Below are 19041 nucleotides of genomic sequence, written 5' to 3'. Positions count from 1 at the left end.
TCCTCCTCCTCTTCCTGACCTCTCATTGTTAACAGTGGCCCAGAGCTCAATTCTGACACTTCTTTCCTGTTTACATTCTCTCCATGATCTCATCTAGTTACACTGGTTTTAATACCATTCAAATGCTGCTGATCCCAAATAAGTATCTTCAGCTTAGACGTCTCCCCTGAGCTCCAGATTCCTCTACCAACTACCCACTCTGCATCTCCATCTGGAAGCCTATCAGGCATTTCTGAGCAAAACAGATTTCTTGACTTCCCTGTATCAATGTTCCAGTCTTTATAAATGATAACACCATTCACCTAGTTGCTCAAGCCAAAAAAAACATGGAGTTATCTTTGAATCTTCTCTTTCCCTCATACCTTACATTCAATCTATCAGCAACAACTTGAAGGTTGTATCTTCAAAAAGCACATACAGATTGTGACCACTTCTCACCACCTCTTCCATTACCACCACCCTGGTACAAGCCAACACTGTCTCTTGCCCCCCACCCACTCTAACAGTCTCCAAACTGATCTGATTTTGCCCCACCATGGTTTATTACCTTCATAGCAGCCCAAATAATTTTCTTTTAAGATCCATCAAGTCATGTCACTTCTCTATTCAGTACTCCAATGGCTTCTCATCTCACAGACACTAAAATCCAGACTCCTTTCCATCCCAAGTCCTTCTGGTAGGTACCAAAGACCAGTCATGACTTAACAAGATTTGCTGCTATTTCTTTCAAAGTCATCAAGCTCAAACATTTCTACCTCAGGAGGCTTGCACCTGCTTTTCTCTGTTTAGAGGAAATCTTCCTCCAAGTGGAGGGAAGCTTACCACTTAAATTTATGCCCCAATGTCACTCCCTCAGAGGGGTTTCCCAACCTCTTATTTAAATAACCCCATTGAAAGTGAAAGTGAAGTCGCTCAGTCATGTCAGACTCTTTGTGACCCCATGGACTGTAGCCTACCAGGCTCCTCTGTCCATGGGATTCTCCAGGCAAGAGTACTGGAGTGGGTTGGGTTGCCGTTTCCTTCTCCAGGAGATCTTCCCAACCCAGGGATCGAACCCGGGTCTCCCTCATCACAGGCAGACGCTTTACCATCTGAGCCACCAGGGATTGATTGCCCCCAAAAGCAGCTGTCCCTTTACTTGTCCTCATAGCATTTATAATGACATTTTTTTTTTTAACTGCAGTAGCCTTAACAACTAGAAGTGTGCCACAGTAAGTGCTCAGTGAACACTTATTAAATGAATGGAACAGGTTTACTACAAACAGTACTCTAAATGAAGGCAGATTTAGGGAATCACTAACATATGCATACTACTTAAGGCCACAGAAGTAGATGAGATTGTCCATAGTGAAAAGAGATATGACCAAGTTAAATTATTTTAATTATACTAAAGGAAGCTTCCATTCAAAGAAATCTAATAATAAATCTTTAAACAATTATCCTCTGCTCTCATCATTTATCTTTTATATAAACTTAGGTTTTCATATAGTTTTAGATCTTAACTTATTTTACACATAACTCTTAGAATGAGGCTCAATTCAAAATAAGACTACTCTAATTATCTCCTGAGTAGACTAAATAGTAAGTGACAACTCCAATGATTACGACTATCTAATGAAAATGCCAATACCTCTGCATCTTCATCAAGTTGTAATTGCTTGGCGATGGCTTCATCATTTAATCTGGAATCATCTGCATTTTGTGAAGGCTGTATTTCAAAGAAAATCAAGCAAGAATAGCATAAACCTTAAGTTCAAAATAAGGTGCTTTTTTTTAAACGTAGATGAATAAATATTGGGTTGGCCAACAAGTTCGTTTGGGTTTTCTGTAAAACCGTATGGAAAAACCTGAATGAACTTTTTGGCTAACCCAATACACCAATAAGAGATAAATATAGTTTCAACGCAGCATCAGCCAAAAAATTATGTTCACATCTACTCCATGACCACATTCAATTTCCTAATGAGCAAATATCCTACAGACAGATGATTCTCACGTATTCTATTGAAATATTCAAAAGAAATATCCCCAAAATACTATCTAATGTCTTGACTTCAGAAATAGCCCAACACTGGCAAACCAACAGTGAGAGAGATTACACTGTCTTATGGAGGCACTAGTGAAATCAACACACACACACCACGTGCCAGGTTTCCACGCAGGGAACTACTTTACTTATCTGTATTTCTGTTTCCTAAGTGTCCAAAAAAAATAAATCCAACCATCAGCCTGAAAGGTCAAATGTACAGAATGGGTGGGCTCTATTCTAAGTTACGTATTCATGACCTCACTTGGGAACAATTATGTTGTCCAGTTTTGTCTAGCTGAGGTTAACGGTAAAATTAGTTTACATTCTGAGTATTTAAACACTAAGAATTACAATTTATTCTCATGATTTAAATGATCTTTTCCCACTTTCAAATATTAGAAGATTCAGTGTGTGATATGCCAATTTCTTCATTCTCCAAAAGAGCATCCACACCTTTTACCCATAGGAAAATTATTTTCATCAATAAAATGTTGATCTATTTATAAAATTCACATTTCACCTCTTATTAACAACAGTGAACGGGGACAAATCCTGAACATTCTTGCCTGCGTGGAGAACACTCACCTCTTTTCTTCTGCTTGCCACCATCTTCTTATCTGATCTTTGGATGCTTCCAGTTCCAAAATAATCAAGCACTGATGTGGGGGTAAGTTTTATTGGTGACAAAGGCTTATTCTTGGTCTTAGTGTTTTCCTCATTCTTTTTCATGTTTGAGGCTCCAAGATAACTATTTGTAGATCCTCCATTTTCTTTTAATTTAGAGGCTGTCTTCTTACACACAAAGTCATCGTCTTCATCTTAAACGAAACATAACCAAATGTGGTTTGATAAAACATCAATTCTAACTACAAAAACAACCATTTCCACCAACTTTCTAAAAAACATATACATGCTATGGGATGCTAATGACTTTTCTTCTTGCTATCTCCTAAATTCAAGTCACCCTCACATTTACCAGCGCTAGGTCTGTAATACACCATGTCCCCCACTGACTCCCCAGAGTACATAAACATGTGTATTTATTCACGTAGTCAACAAATATTTACTGAGTGTCCATTACGTGCAAGGCACTGAGGATACAGGAGTGAATAAGACAGACAAAATTCCATGCAATTATCCTTCAGTTAAAAATAAATAAATTTTTTTAAAAAGACAAAATTCCTGCCCCTATAAAGCTTGGCACCTAGAAGAGGAAACAGATACAAACATATGCTGTCAAGTTATAAGTGCTATGAAGAAAAGTAAAACAGAATGAAAGATAGACAGTGGATGAAGGGTTCTCTTTTAGATAGGGTAGTAGAAACAATCCGATTTCGGTACTGACCATCTGGTGATGTCCATGTATAAAGTCACCTCTCATGTTGTTGGAAGAGGGTGTTTGCTATGAACAGTGCGTTCTCTTGGCAAAATTCTCCTAACCTTTACCCTGCTTCATTCTGCACTCCAAGGCCAAATTTGACTGTTACCCAGGTAACTCTTGACTTCCTACTTTTGCATTCCAATCCCTTATGATGAAAAGGACAACTTTTTTTGGTGTTAGTTCTAGAAGGTGTTGTCGGTCTTTACAGAACCGTTCGACTTTAATTTCTTCAGCATCAGTGGCTGGGACATACACTTGGATTATTATGATGCTGAATGGAACTGAGATCATTCTCTTTTGAGATTGCACCCAAGTACAGCATTTTGGACACCTCTGATGACTTGAGGACTACTCCATTTCTTCTAAGGGATTCTTGCCCACAGTAGTAGATATAATGGTCATCTGAATTAAACTTGCCCATTCCTATCCATTTTTAGTTCACTGATTCCTAAAATGTCAATGTTCACACTTGCCATCTCCTGCTTGACCACATCCAATTTACTTTGATTCATGGACCTAACATTCCAGGTTCCTATGCAATACGGAGAATTTTCAGCAGAGCTGTGAGTAATCCAAGTTAAGTCATGTCCTTTGGATTACACAATATCAAGGGGTAAAAGTGAATGCAGGGAGCTCATTTAGGAAGCTGTTCTGCACAGTTACAGAGGAAATTTGAAGCCTTGGATTAGGGTGGTAGCTGCAGAGGTGGGAAGAGGCAGAGTACAGCTACACTTTGAAGGTGGAATATCTAGCAATATCTAACCACTGAAGACTTTAAACACTTTGCTGTGCTACATTTTATGTTTCTAAAATGTTTTCATCGAACATTTGGCTTTAAAAGTCTTTATAAGCATGCGTGACAATACATAACTAGAGACCCCAAAAAATGCACCTCAAAAGGACCTCAGTAAACTCTTTTTGTTTGGTTCAGTGATTCACAAGATAAAGGCTTTTCACTTTGGCCTAATAAAAAAAAAAGAAATCCAATGAAAAGAAAAATCTAAAAGGCAGTTGCCAGGTCACTCTGGAGGAGCGAGTGTTCACTCTGTAAGTTTGTTATTCAAGGCCACCTACGAATGAGCCTTGCTTCCTCTCTAGTACTCATTCAACCACTAGTATTTGCTAAGGGTGTTATATGGCAGGAACTATGCTATTCCTAGGTGCTGCCATCTCAAACATAAAAAGTGCCTAAGATATATAAAAATCAAAAAGGATTTAGTCTTATTCTCTATTTATATTAAAATGAAACTATAAACAATGCAATAAATAACTCTTAAAGGTTTCTGAGTACTAAATATAAAAAGTAATCCACTATATAAAGCAAAAATATAACAGACATCTCAGAGAATGCCCATTCAGCTCGCTACAAGTCCATGTTCCCTAAGGACTTACACCCCACTTGACATCCCAATGGCCTCCTATAACCACAGATATATTTATTAGATGGTTCCATATTCCGTAGGGCTTCCCAGGTGGCACTAGTGGTAAAGAACCTGCCAATGCGGAGAATACCAGACTCGGGTTCAATCCCTGGGTCGGGAAGATCCCCCTGGAGGAAGGCATGGCAACCCACTCCAGTATTCTTGCCTGGAGAATCCCATGGACAGAGGAGCCTAGTGGGCTACAATCCATAGGGTCACAAAGAGTCAGACACAACTAAAGCAGCTCAGTACCCATGCACATATTCTGTGCCATCACAAACTGGACAAGGAATGGGCACTTGAACAAGGTGGGCCCAATCTTACCCTTAATCGTTTTGCTGAACTCACATGTTTAAACTAAGGTGCTAAAGGTTTATTCTTACATTCAATGAGACTCAACAATGACCTAATAAATTCCATTTTGCTCACAAGCTAGGTTTTCTTCTTAACCTGCAACCAAAGATTTTAATTAAAACATACTCGTTTTACTTAGCTTCAGCTATAGCCAATCTACCTTCAAGATTAAATTAAAAATTCACTCAATCCTTCTAAGCACATGCAAGGTTTGATACACTTGCCGGATTTCAGTTTAACCATGTGTTGACAAGAGTCAACAGACTAAATTCAGTCTCTCATATATCTGTTCTCCCTACATGACAATCAGTCCTTCACTTTCCCTGCCATCTTATTCAGACGGTTCTGCAAAGTCTAGGTGACATTATCCCCATTCCACGTAGGTACAACAGCCACGCAGATCACCCACAGCAGTCCTAGTAACCACAGAGAATATAATCTGAAACTTCTCTCCTTCTAAGATAACAACAAAATGAACGGTTATAGCAACCCAATCAATTTTTTTAATAATTTCTTGTTTGTCGATTTTAAATCCCTACACTCAGTTAGGGTGCAGCACAGGCAAACCATCGGTGTTCAGCAACTACTCTCCCTTAGCAGCCAAAACAAACTGCACAAAATGCCTCTAAGAGAAGATTCAAAGCAAAATCACTGATATCTAGCTTTAATAAAAATAAGAAAACAACAAACCTGGAAGCTCCTAGGTGTGGACATCCAATACATCTCCTTAGGCCATAAGGGCAAAATTAAGAGCATAGCTAGTATATATAAGACTTCCAATCATATCTGAGAGCTTATTAAATTTTATAATTTTTACTTGGTTTAAGTTCAACAACTGTACTTTTGGGGAGGAAGGACTCCTTTAATGGAGAAAAATAAATTAAATTGTATTTACGAAATGACAGTCCTCTACTAGTTTTTCCCTCACTTTAAAAATGTCAAAGGCAGTAACATTTAATTTTCACTACATCCACCCATGTGTACAAGCAGTATGACAGAAAATCTTGGAACTGAATGGATCAAGTTAAGCACTATGTTTTTCTGTTATAGTTCTTCCCCCTTCACTCAAGAACTTCATTTGTATACCAAATATTATAACTGTCCTTAAGGAATTAATTCAGACGAGATCAACCACTGCGACCCCAGAAAAGGAAACAACGGTATTAGCGATATTTGCAATCCCTAGCTTACCCCTTTCTCTAGCAATCTCATAAATATTCACAGGTAACAGACTAGTATGAAATTTAGTGAGATCCAGAATTTCTAAGACTATCAGATTAAAAAGATTGTTGGCAAGGGTATAGGGAAATGGGACCTTCATATATGCAAAAGGGTTTTCTGGTATTTAAAAAACCTTTATGGGGGGCAAACCTGCAATATATATCAAAATCTCAACTATGCATACCCATTAGTCGGACCCAGCAATTCCACCTCTAACTAATTAGTCTAAAAACAAAACAGACTTCCCTGGGGATCCAGTGGTTCAGATGCCACGCTTTCACTGCAGGGGCCGTGGGTTCACTTCCGGTTAGGCAACTAAGATCCCCACATGCTGCAGCCAAAAAACAAATAAACAAACAAACAAAAAACATACAAAGATGTATGTTCAAAAATGCTTGTCATGGCATTTGTCCATTCAAAAGTATAAAGAACAGACTGCAAGAGGGTAAGAATAGATGAAAAAAAAATTAAAGGACTGGAACTTCCCTGGTCCAGTGGTTAATAATCCACCTGCCAGTGCAAGGGAGATGGGTTTGATCACTGGCCGGGCAAGATTCCCCATGCCAAAGAGCACTAAGTCTATGTGCTACAGCTTCTGAGCCCACGCTCCAGAGCCCGTGCTCTGCCACAAGAGAAGCCACCACCACAAGCAGCCCACGCGTCGCAACTAGAGAGGAGCCCATGCTCACCGCAACTAGAGAAAGCTTGTGCAGCAACAAGGACCCAGGGCAGCCGAAAATAATAACTAAATAAAAGAGGAATACAGTTGAGGCAAAAAAGACAGCCTCAGCTATGAACTGGCACCAAAGACAGAGGTAAGTGAACACTGTTTATAAAGTGGGAAAACAAATTACCAGAATATCTACTATTATGTTCAGTCCTGTAATGGATTCTATGCTTCGACAGAAAATTACAATGCATATACATATTTACTGACATCAAGATATGCTTAAGTGATAAAAGAGATACAACAAGACGTTTAGTGATATACCTAAATCTACTCACTTATGCTTTTAAATTCATGTTCAAAGATCTGAAAAGAATAAAATGTTAGCAACTTTTATCTCTAGATTGGGGATTATGGGTGGTTTTAATTTCTTTCATCGTATGTTTTTCATCTTTATATTATATTTGTCGTTCTTTTTAACCTACATCTAATATTTACAACAAATCGACTATCTCCTAGAAACTGTCCCTTTGGCTTTCTGAGACAGAAAGGTTTGGCTTTAGCTTCTCTCCCCATTTTTCTTTGCTACTTCTTTCATTACTTATTAACATCTCTGCTTATTCTGTCACTAGCTTCAGGGACTACATGGTATCCATCTAATATATGACATAATAAAAATTTATAATAGCTATCATTATTGGGCATTCAACTTCGTGCCAGGTACTCTACCACATTCTTTAGAATCCACTACTTTTAGTCAACTAGTTTTCTTAGTCAATAGATGGACTCCACATGTACTGAATGTGCTTTCCACATTCCTGGCAAACACAGAATTGGCTTAAACACTTTCAAAATAGAGCAGGGAAACTCAACACAGCCTCCTCTTTCTTTAGTGAATAGCACTACTGTACTCTTTAGGAGAGTTCTTCCTTACATTAAGCCAAAATATTTCCCTGTGAATTCTACCTATTTTCCTTTTCTCACATTCAGCATTTGAAGACTGCTCTCATTTTCCTCTTTAGCTCCTCTTCCCTACAAATGGTAAAACAGTTTCAAACGACTCTCCATTTGAGTTACTGGGAAGATTAGATTTTTAAAAATCAAACTGCCCAGTATAGCAACTCATCATGCTAAAATAAACATTCAATAAATAATAAAGCAGTATTCTCTGATAAAAACAATACTGAGTAAGAAATCCAGAAAACTAAAATTCTAACCTGACTTCGACTTATTTTAATTAATTATCTGAGACTCACTATCCTCCTCCATAAAATGTTGGACCAGACAAACTCTTCAGACTTTCCGTCTATAATTCTGAGAATCTGTGAATGGTCACATAGATTTTGTAGCTTCCATACTCAGTACTGGTGAGAATGTGATAAGTATGTACTAATATAAACACTAACTATGAAAGTGTAAACTAGCACAACTTTTCTAGAAAGTAATTTGGCAAAGAAGTTCATAACATTTAGCATAGTAATTCTTAGAGTGAATCAGAGGTGCTGACAAATATTTATATACAAATATATTCATCACACTATTGAGAACATAAAAATGTAAGCAACAAAAGTATTTTAAACTGGAAGGGCTATATAAATTGTGATCTAATCATATAATGAAAATGAAAGTGTTAGTTGCGCAGTTGTATCTGAATCTCTGCGACCCCATGGACTGTAGCTTGCCTGCCAGGCTCCTCTGTCCATGGAATTCTCCAGGTAAAAATACCATTCCCTTCTCCAGGGGATCTTCCCGACCCAAGGATCAAAAACTCAGGTCTCCCGCATTGCAAGCAAATTTTTTTTACCGTCTGATCCACCAGGGAAGCCCAATCATATAACAGGTTCATGGAAAACCAAAAATGTATTACTTTGTTCTTTTAAGTTAGCCTTAAACATCATTCCTAAAATAGTTTCTTTTCACAGCCTTCTCTACTAGAGATCTCTTTACAATGGTAGAGGGTAATAGAGTCCCTCTCTGAAATTTTGGCTTAGAATACATGGACTTAAAATTAAAAATATCTTCAAGCTATAGATTCCAAAATTATATTATACCTAAACACAAACATAATTTTATAAACACTTTCATAAATACTAAAATGTAATTCTCAAGAAAAAAACAAACAAATATTCCACATGAAATATCAAGTATGTTTTCATTGTACTAAGAAGAAATTGTATCAAAGTTCCTTTTTCTCTACTAACCACACACAAAAAAATGGTTCTTCAGGCGCCTGGAAAGCAGGAGCAATTCTAGTGAAATACAGTTATGCAAGAAGAAAAAAAAAATAACGTTTGATTTAACACTTATTTAGTGCCTTGTGATTTGTGCACTTCTCCATAGTCTTTATAGTTGTGTGGGGAAAACTAACACCAAAACGCAAATTCACGATCCTGTGTTTCTTAGAGAGGATTTCATCAAAGTAAACACTGAAAAAGTCACAGGCATATCTGAGAGCATGCTGTCACCTTGCCTTGGTAACACCAGAAAACCTGAACAAAGCAGCAGTCCTGCTCTATCTTATGACTTCTGAACTAGCCAGCTTAAAATCCCTTTGAGCTCACGTGCTCAGTCTTATCCAACTCTTTGCGACCCCATGGACTGTAGACCACCAGGGTCCTCTGCCCATGGGATTTTCCAGGCAAGAATACTGAAGTGGAGTGCCATTTCCTATTCCAGGGGATCTTCCCGATCCAGGGATTGAACTTGCACCTTTTCTGTCTCCTGCACTGGCAGGTGGATTCTTTACCACTAATGCCACCTGGAAAGACCCCTAAAACTCTTTTGGCCCTGCTGCTGCTGCTAAGTCACTTCAGTCGTGTCCGACTCCGTGTGACCCCACAGACAGCAGCCCACCAGGCACCCCCGTCCCTAGGATTCTCCAGGCAAGAACACTGGAGTGGGTTGCCATTTCCTTCTCCAATGCGTGAAAGTGAAAAGTGAAAGGGAAGACACTCAGTCGTGTCCAACTCTTTGCGACCCCATGGGCTGCAGCCTACCAGGCTCCTCCGTCCATGGGATTTTCCAGGCAAGAATACTGGAGTGGGTTGCCATTTCCTTCTCCAATGCATGCATGCATGCCAAGTCGCTTCAGTCGTGTCCAACTCTGTGCAACCCCATGGACAGCAGCCCACGGCTCCTCCTAGATATTTCAAAAGCTGTACGAAAATATTATGAAGCTCTAGAAGGCAAAAAAGGCCAGGGATTAGAACAATGCAACTAGCTGCTTGACAAAGACCATCATTTAACAGGTGTTGTTATGACCAACCTCACGTAAAATAAGTATTTTACAATTCTACACAGTGTATAGGGATGAAACATGCCAAATAAAGTTATAGTTGTTTTCCTTTTTTTAACATTTATTCTTGTTTTCTAATGAACCTAAATTTGTTCTGCCTTGTCAGAAGCCAAAGGCAAAATTGTGTTCTCTTCTTCCCAGAAACTTATAATAAAGTAGTGATAAATAAATCTAAGTCAAATTTCTGTGACCTACTTGAAAATTTGGCAATTGAACACTCAGAATCTCCCCCCAGGATATTTGACTCCTTTGAAAAACACCATTTATTTTTATTTATATACAACATAACCTCAAACATGGTAACAGTCACCACGTAAACTAGCATTATCCAACACACAGCAGAGAAACTGCCTAGGAAAGAAGATTGCTTTGCCACTCTGAGTTAGATACATTCATTTATTTAAAAGGGTAACAAATAAAACAGCAAAAAAATAATGTGCAGCTCTCTAAAAAAATCTAATTCTGACGTTCCTACTGCTCAGAGTCTGGGATTCTGATTTTTTCCCTTCAGTGTGAAACACACAGAAACCAAATTAATGGAGACCATGCTAGAGAATCTGGTTACAGAGATTTATAATAATTTATTTTGCAACAAGTCAAAAGCTAAAAAGGGAATCTGAGTCTTTAGAGCTTTTCTCTACTAAGTGCTTTTTTAATACCTCCGTGAGTTAAAAATCCCAACTGTAACTTTGGTTATAGACAAAGAGAAAGGTTCATGCATATTTCAAATCTTCAATAAATATCTGTCAATTAAGTGGATAAAAGATAAATTACACATACCACCTCTGCAAAACTTATGGAGTGTGAGAATCAGATACTCTGTGGTAAATCAGACAGCTCTCAGTATAATGAAATAAAACTAAGACTGACCATCTTTAATCAAAAAATTAAAGATATCATGATTCTTTACTAATAAATCCTCTTACAATCAAATGGAGTCAGTTATATCTTAAGAATAAAAATATTTAATAATCCATGAGGTATAGAGTGAGGTAGGTAAGCAATGATATTTATCACTAAGAGATAAAAGCACTGACTTGTGCTGTGATGTTATCTACCACAGAGTCCCCACCACAGCAGGAATAACAGTCCATGGAAAGTCACAGCTGGTTTCAATTACTAAGAAAGCACAATACAGGAGAAGACAGTGGAATACTTTACTACTTACTGGCCTCCTTCCTCCATCTCCACTGCATCTCTCAGGAAAAGAAAAAGGAGGTTTGGAGTTAGGGGAGGGAAGGCTTGGAAACTGGCCACAGGTACATTTTCCAGAGCTTCTAAGGCATGAAACCAGTTATAGAAGGAAACCTGACTGACCAGAAGCGTTTAGGGAGTGGTTCAACAACGCAATTCCCCACTTCCATTCACATTCCAAGTCCCTGCATGTGAGAGAACGAATGACTGTGGTTTCGGTGTAACACTTAAGCATAAATCACCGTATATTGTTTTATTAGTACTTGCTGACATTTTCATAACATAATCCTACTTAGCGTTTTGGAATACAATCCTGTATCTCTCCTAGTTTCACAAGTGCCTGACAACAAAATACATGTCACGATAACAACCAACAGTCTGCTCACTTTCAGAGCTGCTTCAGACAAATGATCATTCCAGATACTCTAGTGCTTCACTATTCAGTATGTCCTTTTAAATTCTCCCTCTCCATATGCCACTAAAGTTTTTTAGGTCAAATATTGAAAGAGGAATAAAGGGCAAAGTAGGCAAAAAATATTTCAAGAAAGCATCTATACAATATTGTAAAGTAGTTAGCCTCCAATTAAAATAAATAAATTTATATTTTTAAAAAAGCATTGAGCTCTTATAATGATGCTTTAGTCAAAATAAATCTGTGAATAAAAATTGCTAAAGGGTATCAGTGACCTGTGAATCATGACATAAAATGGAAGAAGTCTCTAAAGATTAAAGAGTAGAAGTGGAGTCCTAATTTCAAAACGAAAAAGGCAAATCCCCAACTACAATAGAACCAAAAAGGTTTGGTGACAATTCTATGCATCAATATCAAGAATAGTTCAAAAGAAGAGTATTTACAGATGGCCAACAGGCACATGCAGGCCTTCCTGGCGGCTCAGTGGTAAAGAATCCGCCTGTGAATGCAGGAGATGCAGGTTCAATGCCGGAACTGGGAAGATCCCCTGGAGAAGCAAACGGCAGCCGACTCTAGTATTCTTGCCTGGGAAATCCCATGGGCAGAGGAGCCTGGCAGGCAATATAGTCCATGGGGTCACAAAAGAGCTGGACACAACTTGGCAACTAAAACAACAGGCACATGAAAAGATGCTCAACACTGCAAATTATTACAAAAATGCAAATCAAAACCACAATGAGATACCACCTCACACGAGTCAGAATGGCCATCATTAAAAAGTCTACAAATAACAAATACTGGAGAGGGGGTGGAGAAAAGGGGACGCTTGTACACTGTGGTAGGAATGTGAGCTGGTGCAGCCAATATGGAAAACAGTATTGAGGTTACTCAAAAAACTAAAAAGCCAGAACTACCACATGACCCAGCAATCTCACTCCTGGGCATATATCCAGACAAAATTATAACTCAAAAAGATACATTCACACCCCCATCCCCACCCAACGCTCAAAGCAGCAGTATGCACAATAGCCAAGACATGGAAACGACCTAAATGCCCACTGACAGATGAATGGATAAAGGAGACATGGTACATACATACAATGGAATACTACTCAGCCATGAAAAGGAATAAAATAATGCCATCTGCAGCCATATGGTCGCAACTACAGATTATCATACTAAGTGAAGTCAAAAAGAAAAAGACAAATACTGTATGATACAACCTACATGTGGAATCTAAAATACATCACAAATGAACTTATCTACAGAACAGAAACAGACTTACAGAGAATAAACTTGTGGTTGCCAAAGGGGACAGAGGTGGAGAAGGGCTTCACTGGGAGTTTGGGGTTAGCAGACGCAAACTATGATATATAGAATGGATAAGCAACAAGGTCCTACTGTATAGCACAGGGAACTATAATCAACATACTGTGATGGAAAAAATATGAAAAAGAATGTGCATATATGTATAACTGAACTACTTTGCTGTACAGCAGATATTAACACAACACTGCAGATCAACCACACATCAATTAAAAAACTAAAACAAAAAAAAGTATTTAATAGAAGCAGAGGACTCACTGACACTAAACTACACTGGCCTAAGCCATCATTTATTCCTTGAGGTACAGGACTAGTAGATAAGAATACTAGAAACAGGGATGTCTGGATTTCAACAAAGAATCTACCAAAACTGTCTTCTGATAGGCCATGGCAGGGTTTTTAACCTCTGCATTATTGACATTTTGCATTGTAGGATGTTTAATAATGTCTCTGGCCTCTACCAAGGGGATGCTACAGGATCCACCAGTTGTGATAACCAAAAATAGCACTCGAGATATGCCAAAGTTCCCCTGGGAGGCAAAATCACCCTTGATTGAGAAGTACTGATTTATGGCAAAATGGAGAAATACAAGATAAGTAACAGTGGTTTCTGAAGTTCATAAGTAATTCAACAGCTATTCAAAAGAAACTGAAAAGCTGTATCCAGGGTGCTGATAATGGATCATGTCCATTTTGGAAAAGGTTTCTTTGTGTGTGTGCACAGGTGCGCTCACTCAGTAATGTCCAGCTCTTTTTGGCCCATGGACTACAGCCCACCAGGCTCCTCTACCCATGGAATTCTCCAGGTAAGATTACTACAGAGGGTTGCCATCTCCTACTCCAGGGGATCTTCTTGAGCCAGGGATTGAACCTGTATCTCCTGCATTTTACTATGATCCAGAAAATGTACATAGATAGGTTCATCAAATTGGAAGATATGAAATCAGATGATATGAAAAAAAAAAAAAAAAAGTGGATGGGGACCTCCAAAGAACTACAGAATTCATCCATAGTGAAGGTTTGTGTAATGGTTTGAAAGTTGATTCTTTCGAAAGTAAGTTTTCCTAAGGTAAATCAGCCCTGAATATAAGGTAGTTTTAAAGATCAATGAGACAGATAAAAAATAAAAGCCATATAATAATGTTATTCTGTTCATGAAGTCTGTGAAACACTGCTTTGAAAAAAATTTACAATACCATACGAGACAAAACATATGTTCACATTATTATGGTCGCGCTCCCCCTGCCTTTCACTGTGGACACAGGGGTTTCAAGTAGAGTAAGAGATTCCTACACAGATGACACTATAATTAAGAAAATACAAGCTATAACACAATACTAGGTAGTAACAATCTAGTTTAAGTAAATCTATGAAAGTTTACAAATTGAATCTCTCTCCCAGGAAATGCTTCCTGAACCTCCGAAATAAAAGCAATTTCTCTCATGCCCAAATATCCTTGGAAGATATTTCTATCACTGTTAATTGTTTCCTTATATTACAATTTTTATTATTTAAAAGAGATAACCTGATAGTTTATAAGCCCTTGAAAATAGGACAGAACTTTATTCTCTTATCTGTTTTATAGATTGTCCAGTACATGGCTGGGCATATATGGTGAACCATCACATTTGTTAAATAAATAAATTAGTGAGAATTTAACATTTTTAAAATATTTATTTGGCTGCACCAGGTCTTAGGATATATGGGCTCTTTAGGTGCAGCATGCGAACTCTTAGTTGCAGCATGTGGGATCTAGTTACAGATCAGGAATCAAACCCCGGCCCCCTGCATTGTGAATGTGGAGTCTTAGCCACTGGACCACCAGAGGAGTCCAAAGAATTTAATATTATTCAATAAAAGTATTCAAATTTAAAATTTTAGAAATAGATGACAGAATCAGAATACAAAAGCCTGGAATCAAGATAAAAATGTCAAGAGCTTCAGAAAAAAATTTAATGAGAATAAATGTAAAGTTCCTTTTCTGGACCTGGGAATCAAAGAGTAGAAGCCCCATTCTATTCTTCATAATATAGGTGGATGAACTACATTCTTAAAAATGAATACCACTGAATCTCAAGAAATACTTTTTTTTTTTTAATTTTATTTATTTGGCTGCACTAGGTCTGAGCACATGGATCTAGTTCCGGACCAGGGATCGAACTCAGGCCTCCTGTATTAGGAGCACAGAGTTTTAGCCCCTGGACCACCAAGGAAGCCCCACTACTCTCTTTAAAGTGACCATATTATTCATTGTGAATTGCCCATTTATTGATAGTTAGATATGTTCTCTTACAATGACGCATAAACAAGGATATTCATATAATAATCCAATATCCAAAATAAGAGTATGAGAAAAACTAAATGCATACTATTAAATTAAATGCAGAAGTTTAAAAGAATGAGATACGGATTTTTCTGTATTGAAAGAAAGAGAGGCTGGGGCAGGTGGGGACGGAAGGAGGAGAGAAAAGGCGATAAGAAAGGAGGAAAAGAGGGAGACATTAAGTTATGAAAAACCAAGCTACAGAAATGTTACAAGATGCCGCTCTCAAATACATACATGTGTGTATATATGTACATATATATTTTATATATATATATATATATATACACATATATTTTATCTGTCCCTTGGTGCTCAGATAGTAAAGAGTTTGCCTGCAATGCAGGAGACCTGAGTTCAATCCCTGGGTGGGAAAGATCCCCTCAATAAGGAAATGGCAGCCCACTCCCGTATTCTTGCCTGGAAAATCCCACAGACAGAAGAACATGGGGGGCTATAGTCCATAGGGTCACAAAGAGTCAGACATGACTGAGCAACTTCACTTTCTTTCTTTCATTTTATATAGCTATGTAAGGCAAAAGGGATGGAAGAAGGAATGGAATATTTTTTATTTGAATTCTTTTTCAGTGAGAATGTGTTACTTAGATAATTTTATATAATATTAATGTAAATACTCATCCTCCAAAACCTAAACTTAGTTTCTTTTATAGTCTTAGTGCACAAATCAGTATTAGTTTTTGAACAAGTATAATGAAAGAAATGTAATTCTTAAGTTTCCTCTCACTTCAAAGAAATTCTGTCTCAGTCATGCTGGGTTTCCATGAAAAGTCTAAGAGAAGGTCTCTATCCTATATAAAATCCATTTCCATTTACCCAGTACACAAAGCTATAGGTCATTAAAAATTAGCACATACATCTCCAGTAATATTTTCTACTGCTATTTTCCCAAGTCACGGATACTGCCTGATAAACCTTAGGAACACCACATTCCCAATTTTTTCCCACTTAATGTTCCCCAAATAATTATAACTGTAAGAGCACTCTGCCTCTGGAATTATGTGCTCACTAAAAGTTACCAGTCATAAAAACCCACAGAATGGGAGAAAATATTTGCAAACAAAGAAACCAACAAAGGATTAAATCTCCAAAATATACAAACAGTTCATGCAGCTCAATATAAAAAAAAACCCAAACCCAATAAAAAAATGGGCAGATCTAAATAGACATTTTTCGAGAAAAGACATACAAATGGCTAAAAATTATATGAAAATATGTTCAACATCACTAATTATTAGAGAAATACAAATCAAACCTACAATATAGCAAGGTATCACCTCACACAGGTCAGAATGACCATTAACAGAAAGTCTACAAATAATAAATGCTGGAGAGAGTGTAGAGAAAAGGGATGTCTTCGACACTGTTGCTAGGAATGTAAACTGATACAAAAAAACTAAGTGTAGAACTACTATATGATTCAGCAATCCCACTCCTGGGCATATACCCAGAGAAAATCTTAATTCCAATAGGGACATGCACCCCAATATTCACTGTAGTACTATTTACAAAAGCCAAGACATGGAAGCAACCTAAACGTCCACCAACAGAGGAGGAGATAAAGAATGTGTGGTGCATATACACAATGGAATATTACTCGGTCATGAAAAAGAATGAAATAATGCCACTTGCAGCAACACGGGTAGACCTAGAAACTGTCACACTGAACGAAGTGTGTCAGACGGAGAAAACAAATACCATGATATTGCACATATGTGAAACCTAAAAAAAAAAGAACTTATTTACAAAACAGAAAGAGTCACAGATAGAGAAAACAAACTTATGGTTACTAGAGGAGGAAGGGGGGATAAACTGGAAGATTGGCATTGACATACACATACTACTATATATAAAATAGATAATAAATAAGGACCTATAATATAGCACAGGAACTCTACTCAATACGCTGTAATAACCTATACGGGAGAAGTATCTAGAAAAGAGTAGATATATGCATAACTGATTCACTCTGCAGTACACCTATAACTAATACAACATTGCAAATCAACTATACTTCAATAAAAAAATTTACTTTTTTAAATTACCAGTCATAAATAATTCTCAAGACATAGAAAACCCTCACTATTTTCAAGCAAACACCCACAGCTCCTGATGAAACTGCATAATAAAAGGTCACCTTTTGCCAAACAAAACTCAAGGTCTCTCACTTCATTAAACAGCTAAAAGTAAATATATTTACCCAGTACTTTGGATTTTTACCAACCTTCAAAAACATCCCACTACAGTCAACAGTTGCTATGAAGATATGTATAATATAAAGAATTTTTTCCCTTTCCTATAATCTGGGAAACTAATGTAGTTAAAGTACTTGAAAAATCAGTAAGTATTAGAAGATAAGTTTAGTCAAACAAAGTGATGATGAAAACTATGTCATGGAGCTAAATGGCAAGCCTGAAGATCTGTATAATAATACAGCCTAAAGACTCATATGATAATACAAACAAAAGCACCTGAAGTAGGTTAAGTAGGTTATTTTCTAAAGTAATGTTATTTCCTAAATATATTTCTCATTGTTTATAAAGCACTATGCAACAGAAATAAAATGTGATTCACATTTTAAAAAGTAGAAAGAATAGATAAAAAGTAGAAACAAACAGATGAAACTAACTTTAACAATATATTTCATCTATCCAAAAATATTCAGATGATTTCAACATGTAACAGATGCTAAATAAGTATTAATAAGATAATTTATCTTTTTTTAAAGTCTTTGAAGTCTACACTTCACACATACCACCTTTTCCATTTGGGCTAATCACATTTCAAGTGCTCCACAGACACACGTAGTAGTTCCTACATTGATCAGAGAGCATCTGTAACATAAGTGGGTCAAATACAGTTTCTAAATTTCTGAAGCACTGTTATATAATCAAAAGAAGCCCTAAATAGCTAAGCAAAAGCAAATGTCTTTAGCATAATCTTTAAGGCAGATGTAGGTAAACAATCAAGTCAAAACATCTCATATGTACCAGACCCTACTTTAAGTGCTTGTCCAGCATTATCTCATCTGATCAAGCACAAAAGCCTCTGATGCTGGCACTAGTAATACCCTCATTTTACAAACAAGGAAAATAGGACATAGGGAAGGTTTAACCCAGGCAGTAGGAGGTTTAACTCAAGAGCTCATGCTCTTAATCACTATACATGCTATACTGTAAGGAAAAAAAAAAAAAAAAAGCTGATTTATAAAAGATAAAATATGGAATAGTAAAGCAAAATCATTTCTTTAGGAATAGGTTATTAAAACTGAATCATATAATTCTTCTCCACAAGAAGCTCCAAACTCCAAAAAAAATAAAATAAAAAACAATTTTAGGTTAGAATTTTTATTTGTAAACTATTGTTACCACACATATTTTATTTAAATTTATGATAAATG

General features: G+C 37.1%; 1 protein-coding gene across 1 annotated transcript in view; it reads right to left on the bottom strand.

Moving 5' to 3' along the window:
- RFC1 (replication factor C subunit 1) overlaps positions 1 to 19041 on the bottom strand; it is a gene marked incomplete at its 5' end in the record, with an annotated part of 77449 nt that overhangs the window by 32621 nt on the left and 25787 nt on the right. The window contains 2 exons of the mRNA XM_086407336.1: positions 1631 to 1708; positions 2615 to 2847. Coding sequence (XP_086263462.1) covers positions 1631 to 1708; positions 2615 to 2847 — 311 coding nt within the window. The remainder of the gene's footprint in view (positions 1 to 1630; positions 1709 to 2614; positions 2848 to 19041) is intronic.

The sequence above is a fragment of the Bos grunniens genome, chromosome 6 (genome assembly GCF_055505025.1).
Source record: "Bos grunniens cultivar Pamir isolate PY7600 chromosome 6, Bosgru_T2T1.0, whole genome shotgun sequence".
Classification (NCBI taxonomy): Eukaryota; Metazoa; Chordata; class Mammalia; order Artiodactyla; family Bovidae; genus Bos; species Bos grunniens.
The sequence above is the reverse complement of the archived record's forward strand: the minus strand, read 5'-3'. Positions and strand labels throughout refer to the sequence as shown.